This window comes from Muscardinus avellanarius (genome assembly GCF_963383645.1).
Source record: "Muscardinus avellanarius genome assembly, chromosome: 13".
Taxonomy (NCBI): domain Eukaryota; kingdom Metazoa; phylum Chordata; class Mammalia; order Rodentia; family Gliridae; genus Muscardinus; species Muscardinus avellanarius.
Window position 1 is genome coordinate 2,203,941 of NC_137799.1, and position 10,066 is coordinate 2,214,006.

The following is a 10,066-nucleotide window of genomic DNA, read 5'->3' on the forward strand; positions in this document are numbered from 1 at the left end:
AGATAAACATCTGTAGAAACACCTTGGATAACCATGGACCCACGTCTGCTGCTCAGCATCTCTGGTTTTAAAAATAACAACATTAATTTCAATAATTACTTCCTTAACCCTTTCCTCCGCGGCTTTGATTACTAATATACTAACTGCTCATCGTGTTCATTCCTTGTCTCATAGTGTTTCTTTAGCATTAGCTACTCAAGAAGTCATAGATGGAAAGTTAGAAACTAGATTGTCAGTGATGAAAGAAACTGTTCTTTATTTGGGTAATCAAATCAAAAATATAAAAACTAGACTGCAAGTTGAATGCCGTGCTCAATATAAATGGATTTGTGTTACTCCATTACCCTTCAATCATTCAGAGTATACTTGGGAACAAGTTCAAGGACATCTCTTAGGAATATGGAATAATACACAATTGGCCCCTGATTATAGACGTTACAGGAACAGATTCAAATACTTAGTAGAGCCCATTTAGATGTTAGTTCTACTGCGGATCAGCTTCTCAGTTTGTATCTAATTTCCAGTCAATTTTGAATGTACGTGTTTGGTGGAGCTACGCGGCTTCCCTGGGAATGTTCTGCATAGTAATCATCCTTCTTTGCTTATGTCTTCCAGTCCTCATCCGCCTCGCCACCCGAACAATAAGAGGCTTGGCAATTGAAGTGGAAATGCTCAAATTAAAAACTAATAAAGGGAGAAATGCCACGGCAATTTCATGTAGATCTTGAGAAAGCTCAATCAGGGGATCCGCAAAGGCGTAGATCACCCATGAAGTATGTCTGGCATTTCTTTCTTCAAAAAAAAAATATTTTAGGATTATTTGGATTAATATATATAATTGGAATTTTATGTATAAACTTTATAACTAAAACTGATGGGGAGTGGCTTGTGAGAGACTCAGGCGGCAAAGATATCTTCCCAAGGATGAAGATATTGGGCCAAATATTAAGTTCAAACTGACCTTAGTTAGAGCCACTGTGTACGATTAAGTTAGAGACAGCCTTGTGAAGTGAGACAAAACCTACTATGTCCAGCACCCTTGCCCTAAACTTTATAGAAAATAATAATTTTTATTGTCCTTGGCAATCCTGCTTGCATGACTATGCTCTTGCTTTTCTGCCAAAAAATAAAGTATAAAAACTGTAACAAATCCTGAAAAAAATGAAGAAGATTGAATCTGAATCGTGTGGCGTCTTCTCTCATCGGCCTCGGTTTTCCCCCTCACCTTCACACGGACCCCGACTCTGCTAGGGCTGGACCCCGGCAGGCAGAGGCGATGGCCAAGGGGCCGAGTGGCCCTCTCAGTCTGTCCCGGAGCCCAGCGCCCGGGCCTGGAGGTCCTTCTTTCCCCTGGCTCTGCTGGCAGAAGAGCCGCCCAGCTTTATGAGGTCTGCTGGGAGAGGAAGGAACTGGCCCAGGGCGAGGATGGACCAGACCCCAGACCCTCGGTGACTACAGGACCCTGGAAGACTCCACTCTGGTCCCCGTCACTGGGGCCTGAGCCACCTGCCGGGCACAGCACAGCTGAGGGTGGTGGCCACGCCGGTGACTCTGAGCCCCGCGTGCGTGTCTGCGGTGAGGGTGGGTGGTACCGGGCCTGGCTGAACCTGCCGTGGCGCAGCTGGCGGGGCCAGAGCCGGGTGGTGGCACTCTCTGCAACCTTCAGAGCCCCGGCCTCCCAAGCCCCGCCGGGCAGGCCGCGTTCAGTTCCGGATCTGCTGGTGGTTCTTGGGCACCGCCACGTAGCGCAGCTTCTTCAGGACCGGAGGCCAGCCCAGCAGCTGCTGGTCCCACACGTACTCGGGCGACAGCACCTTGGTGGGCTTGTGGTAGAGCAGGTACTTGTTCAGGTGGCTCTCGTCGTGCCACACGGCCTCGATGCCCTTGTCCTGGTCGGCCATCATGGCCTCGTGGCAGGCCCGGGTGAGCTGGAGCACCTCCGCCCCCGAGCCCCCGAAAAAGCCCCCCGCATAGTAGAAGTCGCCCTCGTCCCTGGGGATGTAGGCCTGGGACTGGGGCCGGCGCTCGTAGGTGAAGGCCTCGCGTCTGCTCCCATAGAAGCCAGGGTGCAGGGTGCCGAAGAGCGCAGACAGGATCTCCACGCCCACGTGGTCACGGAACTTCATGTCCACGTCGGCGCACACCAGGTAATCCACCTCGTGCACGAAGCGCTTCTCTGCAAAGTTGGCGATCATCTCCATGCGGCGCATGGACACGTCCTGCCAGCGCGCGTAGCTGTGCACGGACAGGACCACCAGCCGCCGGCCCGGCCCGAGGCTCACGGGCGGCACGTCGGCCGGCCGGTCGGTGAAGATGTAGTAGTTGACCCGGTGGCCCACCATGAAGTGCTGCTCCGCCGTCTCCAGGAACAGCTTCAGGAAGACCACGTATCTGCAAGGCGCACCACAGGGTGGGGTGGGACATGGCCCAGCCTGGGTCGGGGCCCAGGGGCGCAGGGGCCAGGCACAGAGCCGCCCTCCCCTCGCCCTCCTCTCCCCTGAGAGGGCACCTCTGTTAGCAGGGAGAGCTGAGGCTGGGCCAGGACCATGCGGCCCAGTCAGCAGAGCTGAGCTGGAGCTTGCCCCGGGCTGGGCCTGAGCTCTGGGGCCACCCCTCTGCAGGTCTCCCCTGCCTTCCAGCCCCTGAGGCCCCCTCCAGTGGTCGCACCCCACCCTGGCCAGGGAGAAGCATCTGCTCACACTCCCCGGGCAAAGCTGGCTGGGGTCCTGCGCCCCTCCTTTGCTGCTCTCCCTGGGGCCCCATCTTGGAAAGGAAAAGGTCTCTGCACCGCAGACCTTCCTCCCTCAGCGCTCCAAGGTGTCTTGTGGACACGGTCCCCAGTAAAGCACTTGTGTCCCTAAGAGGGCCCCTGAGCTCCTCCATCAGAGCAGCGATCGGGTCTCGCAGGGTGGGCAGGGAAGGGGCGAGGTGCACCCCAGAAAGAAGGAGCACATAAGGGCTTGCCAAGGGCAGGAAGCCCAGGTCCTGTGCCCCCAACCCAGACGGCTGGCCCCTCCTTTAGGTGCCCAGGTCCACGCGCCCCGCATGGGGAGCGGAGCCGCTATCCTCCACAGCTCTATTCCCGCACAGCACCTGCCCCTTAGGAAATACCTCCCGAGGGCACTGACCCTGGACAGCGCAGCCCAGCGGGCCAGGCAGGAGCAAAGCGCAGGCTGGCCGCGTGGTGACCGCTCCAGCTGCTCCGACTGGCTCCCTCAGAGCGCTGGAGAGCGCGGCCGCTGCGCACTGCGGTGGAGTCGGCACACTTGGGGACCCAGAGGAAGCGGACTCCGCACACCAGGCTCAGCGGTGTGTTTTACGGCTGCGGTCCTCTGTTCCTCGGGGCTGGAACACTGCTCAGGCCCCCCTGGGCTCTTCTTAGTCCCACAAACCCTCCTGAATGCAGAGCAGGGCCTGCGTTTTTATTCACCCCCCAGAGAGCCTCCGGGTCAGTACAGGCTGCCAAGGAACAGCACAGTAACAGGGACCTCAGCCCCTCCTCCGCTGAGTCCTGAATGCAAGGATGGACCCTGGCATCCCCCAACGGTGCCCTCCGTTACCCAGGACTTACTTTTTTTTTTTTTTTTTGATACTGAGGATAGAACCCAGGGGGATTCTACCTCTGAGCTACACAGAATTCTACCTCCAAACTATACCCCCAGCCCTATTTTTTATTTTTATTTTTAAATTTTAATTTATTTATGTATTTATTTGTTTATGCATTTATTTATTTTGCAGTACTGAGAATGGGACCCAGGGGCATTCTACCTCTGAGCTACATCCCCAGCCCTATTTTTCCTTCTTTAGTTTGAAACAGTGTCTCAATGAGTCGCAAAGGGGCTCACTAAGTAGCTGAGGCTGGCCTTGAACCATGATCCTCTGTCTCAGCCTCCCAAATGCTGGGGTTACAAGCGTGCGCCACCACGCCCGGCCCCAGGACTTACTTTTTTATGGCAAACACAGTTAGTCCGATGGTGACATTTCGGATCCGAAACTGCTCATTCAGGATGTCAGTATTGAAGGTCCCCTCCCAGATGATTGGGGCCAGCCAAGGGGTCACCACAAGGACATCGTTCCTGCTGCACAGGGAAAGAGCCCCAGGGCAACGTGTGAACCCAGGGTGGGCTTCCCCTGGCCACACACCTGCTGAGCCACCCTCTGCTGTGCTTCCCCCAGGCCTGAACACCCTCCGGGAGGGAAGGGGCAATTGCCAGGAAACCGACCAATCAGAGGCCAGTCGAGACTCAAGCTGGGCCAATCAGCAGCAGCTCTCAACTACAGTCAGGCCAGGCTCTGCTGGGCTGCAAAAGAAGCCTGGAGTTGCTGGCCAGGGTGAGAACTTTCTCCTCTAAGCTTTGAGGGTGAAACTACCTACCACACCCTGCAAAGGTCGAGGAAACAACAGAGGTCAAAGGAAGAGAGGAGGAGCCATGATGAGACCAACGTGGGCCTCCAGATTGAGGCATCAGAAGCTCCCACAGCCAGCGAGGTGGCGAGGTGGCGCACACTTGTGATCCCAGCACTTGGGAGGCTGAGACAGGAGGATCACAGGTCTAAGGCCAGCCTCTGCAACTCAGTGAGACCGTTTCCAAATGAAGAACAAAAAATAGGGCTGGGGTGTGGCTCAGAGTTAGAATGCCCCTGGGTTCCATTCCCAGTATCGCAAAAAAAAGAAAAGAAAGAAAAGAAAAGAAAGGAAGGAAGAAAACAAAGAAAGAAAGAAAGAAAGAAAGGAAGAAAGAAAGAAAGAAAGAAAGAAAGAGGAAGGAAGAAAGGAAGGAAGAAGGGAGGGAAAGAAAGAAGAGAAGAGGAAAGGCAAGGCCAACAGAGCCAGCCAAAATTGAGGTTTAAACTGGATCCTCATTCTGATCCTCACGGCGGCTCGTGGTAGTTCAGTTTCAGCAACTTACTTACACGGGTGTAAGCACCTTCGGCTGGGGGTACAGCACCCTGCAAAGACAAAACCTATTTGTGAGACCCTGACACAGAGGGTGCGAGGGAGGGTGCGGCGGGTGCGGACAGCCTGTGGGCCCGCATCCCAGGGATTTGGGAAGGGCAGAGGCTAGAGGCCAGGTCTCTGATCCAATTTTCATAAGGTAAGAAGAGGAAATCAGCAGCCTCGGGGCTCCTGGCCCTTGACTTAGGCTGGGAGGCACCTAGGACTCCTGTTGAATTCATCATGGGCAGGAGGGGGCTGGACACCGTCTCTGTCCACCAGAGCTGAGGTCTGCTCTGGGTCTGAGCTGGGGTGTGGCTCGGACCACACCCTGGCTGGTGACCGGAGCCCAGGCCTGAGGTCTCCTTGTCAGCAGACCAGCTGCAGCAGTAGCCTAAGGCTTAGGTGGTGCAAAGGCCTGTGGACTGTCTCCCCAAAAGATGTGGAGACCCAGGAGCCCAGAGACAGCGGGCCATTTGTAATTTTAAGGGCCGTGATTTGCATCTCCCATGCTGGCCTTCAGAAAGAAGCAGGCAGTCCACCCGAAAAGAAAGGAAATTCTTAGGAGGGCTGCAGCAGATGAACCCTGATGTCATTGCGTTGAATGAATTTAGAAAGACCCTTTTCAAAATAAAGAAACAGGGCTGGGGGTGTAGCTCCGAGGTAGAACGCCGCTGGGCTCAACCCCCAGTACTACAAAAAAAATAATAAATAAATAAATAAAGATGCCGTAGGACGGTGCCCAACGTGGGGGCCTGGATCTGGAGAGGATGGGCGTTTTTCAAGATGGAAAGCTCTGGAGATGGAAGGCGGGCGTGAGCGTGTAAAGGCAAACATGGGAATGCGTGCAGTGCGCTGCGCTGCACACGGAGCAACGGTGGGGAGGGTACGTTCATATTGTGTGTTCTACCACAGTTAAAAACAGAAAGGAAGCCAGGCAGGCGGGGTGGCGCACACTTGTAATCCCGGTGGTGGGGGAGGCTGAGACAGGAGGATCGCGCAGGTTCGAAGCCAGCCTTAGCTACTTACTGAGGCTCTCAGCAACTTAGTGAGACCCTGTTTCCACATAAAATATAAAATAGGTCTGAAAGTGTAGCCCGGAGAGTCCGAGCCGAGACCTGGGGAGGAGCCGGCCTCCACAGCAAAGGCCCAGCTTCCCACGCCTCTGTGCACACGCGGGTCCCGGGGCAGAAGGACGTCATACCTTGCCGAGGTCATTACTCGCTGGTCATCAAGTGGTCCAACAGCCACGCTGCAGATGGAACACAGGAGGTGGGGTCCACATGGGCCCAAGCACAGAGCATGGCTGGGCTGGGTGGAAGGGGGCAGTGGGCTGCGCTGGAGTCCCTCTGCCACGCTCACTGAACAGCAGCCGCCTGGCAACGGCCCCGGCACGGCCCGACCCTCCCCACACCCGTACACTGCACAGCCCCAAGATTGCCAGAGGAGGGTGGGAGAAGGTTCCAGAACACTGCAACCTGAGGCCCCTCCCACAAGAGGGGTGGTCTGATTCCAGGTCCTTATAAGAGATAAACTGCCTAGGCTGTGCATGGTGACCCACACCTCTCATCCCCGCACTTGGGAGGCTGAGACAGGAGGATCGGAGGTTTACAGCCTCAGCAATCTACAGTGAGGCCCTCAGCAACTTAGACCCTGTTTCAAATTAAAAATTAAACGGGGCCTGGGTGTAGCTCAGAGGTAGAATGCCCCTGGGTTCAATCCTCAGTATCACAAAAAAGAAGAAAAAGGAAAAAAAGGAAAAAAGGGAAAAAAAAAAACGGCCATAGAAGCCACGCTAGGTGACTTTTTGGCAGTTTGGGGGATGGAACCCAGGGGCATTCTACCTCTGAGCTACACCCCAGCCCTGTTTTTTATTCTTTATTTTGAAACAGGGTCTCACTGAGTTGCAAAGGGCCTCACTAAGTAGCTGAGGCTGTCCTTGAACCACGATCCTCCTGTCTCAGCCTCCCAAATACTGGGATCACAAGCATGTGCCACCACGCCCGGCTCCATCTCAACTCTTGACACCAGAACCTTGGGAGACCCCGGGGAGGATGGCCCGGCTGAGCCCAGCCCAGCCCAGGCCCAGGGAAGGCAGTAGTCACAGGAAGCGCTTCCCTGCATGGGCTGCGGAGCTCGCAGGGGCGGCTGGGAGGCACAGACTGGAGGGCAACATGTCCTGGGTGAGGCCTGAGCGGGCCTGTTCAGCGCGCGCTGCAGCTCAGAGTGGGCGTCCATGCGGAGAGACGGGGCTGGAGAGGCCAGCCAGAGGAGGCCAGCCAGAGGGGCCAGGCCCCAAGGGCCTCTACCCACCTTTCTGGAAAGATCATTCTCACTGCGGTAGAGGGAGCCAGGAAGACAAGCATGAGGAAGAGGAAGGCAGAGAGAAGCTTCCTATGGGCCGTGAGAGGCAGCAGGATGGGGAGGCCGGCGCTGGGCAGAGGCCGGCGGTGCGGGCAAGCCAGTCTCTAACCTGGGCAGCGGGGCGGAAGGCAGAGTACCCACCGCCTGCGCTGCGCAGCAGGGAACAGAGGGAAGGGTGGGGAAGCGGAGGCCATGCCTGGACCTCCGAGTGGGCCTGGAGTGGGGGCTGCAGGTCCCAGAGAGGCTGGGGCTGAGCCAGAGTCGTGTTGGCAGCAGCGTCTAGGGGACCTTACGGGGCAACGGGGGTGGCCAGGGCTGCAGTGGGCAGAGCATAGAGGAGGCGCAGACCGGCCACCCATAGGCCAGGCAGGGCAGGCAGCGCTCTCAGGACGCTGCCCTGGCTCACCTGGTCTCTGCTCCTGGGCTCACCAGCGACTTGCTTCTGGGGCTCAGGAACCCGTAGCTGTGGGGGAAGGGCACAGAGGACTCAGCCCCAGACCAGCTGTGGCCCCTCCCTGGGCCCAGGACTCCAGCTGAGGCAGCTGTCCAGGGTCCCCCTGCTCCTGCTGGGTCCCTGCAGCCCAGGGCCACCCAGACGGTGTTTTGTTTGTTTGTTTGTTTGTTGTTTTGTATTAGGGATGGAACCCAGGGGCATTCTACCTCCAAGCCACATCCCAGCCCTATTTTTATTCTTTTTTTTGGAAACAGGGTCTCAGAGTGGCAGAGCTGTCTGCGAACGGCCATCCTCCTGTCTCAGCCTCCCGAAAGCTGGGGTTACAAGCGTGTGCCACCACGCCCGGCTCCAGAGGGTGTTTCCTGGGTGTCCCACAGGTGCCCCAGGGAAGCTGGCGGTGACTTAGCTCTGCGAAGGCTCTGGGACCTTCTGCACATGGCCGGCTGCAGCTCGGCCCCAGCCCAGCCCTCCCTGCCTTCCCGCTGCTGGCCAGGGAGTGACTTGGCCTCCCAGCCCCAGGCCCCTCGGGAGGTGGAGGGAGCCCAGCATTTCCCACTGGAGTCTAACAGGGGAGGCTGAGGTGGTCCTCCGAGGGCTGGCGATGCCATAAGCACCCAGAGGGCTCTGGTAGTGGGGCGGGGCAGCCCAGGCATCCAGGACGCTCTGACGCAGTCTCCACAGCCCAGCTTCTTACCTGGAGAAGACCAAGATGAGAATTACCAGGGGGAGGGCCACAGCGTAAAGCCAGTGCCATTTTGGAGTTCCTGGAAGACAGCAGTGGGAGATCTTGATTAACCCCAACCCCCACCGCCCGCTCTCCCCATTCCTTAAACCCAGGATTCGGGCGTCAGAGCCCTCCACCAGCAGAAGGTGCTGAGAGCACATCCCCGGCATGCCGAGCACAGAAGAGGAAGCCACGCACCTCTGCAGCCTCAGGTTCACCCCCTGGACCCCGATCCACCGAGCACCCCCTTTCCGTGGGAGACCAAATTAAACCACACCCACGTGAACGCCAGGAGGTCCCTGCTGGCGTCAAGGGAGGCCTGTACCAGCTCTCTCCTCGAGAAAGGCGCCACCAGCGTCCCCTGAGCACCCACTGCCCCGCACGCTCGTGCCATGGGGATGATAATTGGGCTTCCTCTTCAGGCCATTCCCAACCTCCAGCGCCGGGGGCGGGTCCCAGGCCCCACGCATCTAGGCAGGGCTCTATCACGGAGCCGCGTGTGAGGGTAAGGTGTGTGAAGCTCATCGTCCTCATTAACTCTCCGCTGAGTGTTGAGTTATGAAGCGCATTACCCTCGTGGCGAAGTCGGATGTTACTAGAAGGTCTCTACCGGAGGCCTCTGCGGCCTGCGCCAGGCCCTGCTCCCTCCCTCCCCACCCAGCAACATCACTCCTATCTGTGACGCCCTCCCTCTACATTCGCCTGAGTTTCCAAGTTCTGCACCGTAGGACTGACCTCTCCTTAGCTGCTGGAAACAGAGGAGCAGGAAGGTAACATCCGGACTTCACACGTCCTCTTACACTTAGACATAGACTGTCCCCACAGAGCTCATTTATTAATATTCAGGGTGACAGTTCAGGCCGCAGACTTGTAATCTCAGCAGTAATCCATGGGGCTGGTAGGGTGTGTCTGAGAAGGGGGGTCCCCAGGGCTGTGTCTTGGGGATCATATGCGGTTCCTCCTCCCCTGGCTGCTCTCTGGCTTTGGCCTCCATGATAAGAGGTCGGAGCCTTACAACACTCTCCCTCTCTCTGCTTCCAGCCCGCACCATGTCCTGAGATCTGAGGTCCCCAGCCTCACATGGACTGAGCAGGAAACCCTGAGCAAATAAATCCTCCTGCCTCAGAGGGATGGGGTCGGATCTTTGGGTGATAGCTGTGAACATGCTGACTGAGACACATCTTCATGTATTCTTTCCATTTTTATAGCTGGGAGAGAGTTTGGCTGAAGGGAAATCTAAATGGAAGTCATTTCCGTTCGATTTTGAAAAAATAGTTCCATTTATTTATTTATTTATTATTTTGCGGTACCAGGAGCATTCTACCTCTGAGCTACACCCCCAGCCCTATTTTTTATTCTTTATTTTGAAATAGGGTCTCACTGAGTTGCAGAGGGCCTCACTAAGTAGCTGAGGAATAAACTGCTGCCTACTCCAAGTTCATGAATATTTTCTATTATCCTGTGTCAAAATAAAAGCTAATAAGGGCTGGGGATGTAACTCAGCGGCAGAGTGGCCCTAGGTTCAATCCCTAGAACTGCAAAAACAAACACGAATTGGAGCTGTCTGTGTGAGTCTGTTTCCGGCCTC

The 10,066-nt window shown here is 56.2% G+C and overlaps 1 protein-coding gene across 1 annotated transcript; it reads right to left on the reverse strand.

The window, feature by feature from the left end:
- Window positions 1-1,703: 1,703 nt before the first annotated feature.
- ABO (ABO, alpha 1-3-N-acetylgalactosaminyltransferase and alpha 1-3-galactosyltransferase) lies at window positions 1,704-8,948 on the reverse strand (the record flags this gene model as incomplete). Its single annotated transcript, XM_080709483.1, has 9 exons — window positions 1,704-2,391; window positions 3,945-4,079; window positions 4,915-4,950; window positions 6,141-6,188; window positions 7,250-7,369; window positions 7,442-7,615; window positions 7,707-7,763; window positions 8,449-8,518; window positions 8,804-8,948. 9 exons carry the CDS (start codon window positions 8,946-8,948, stop codon window positions 1,704-1,706), a joined length of 1,473 nt encoding a protein of 490 aa, XP_080565609.1.
- Between the last annotated feature and the right edge of the window lie 1,118 nt (window positions 8,949-10,066).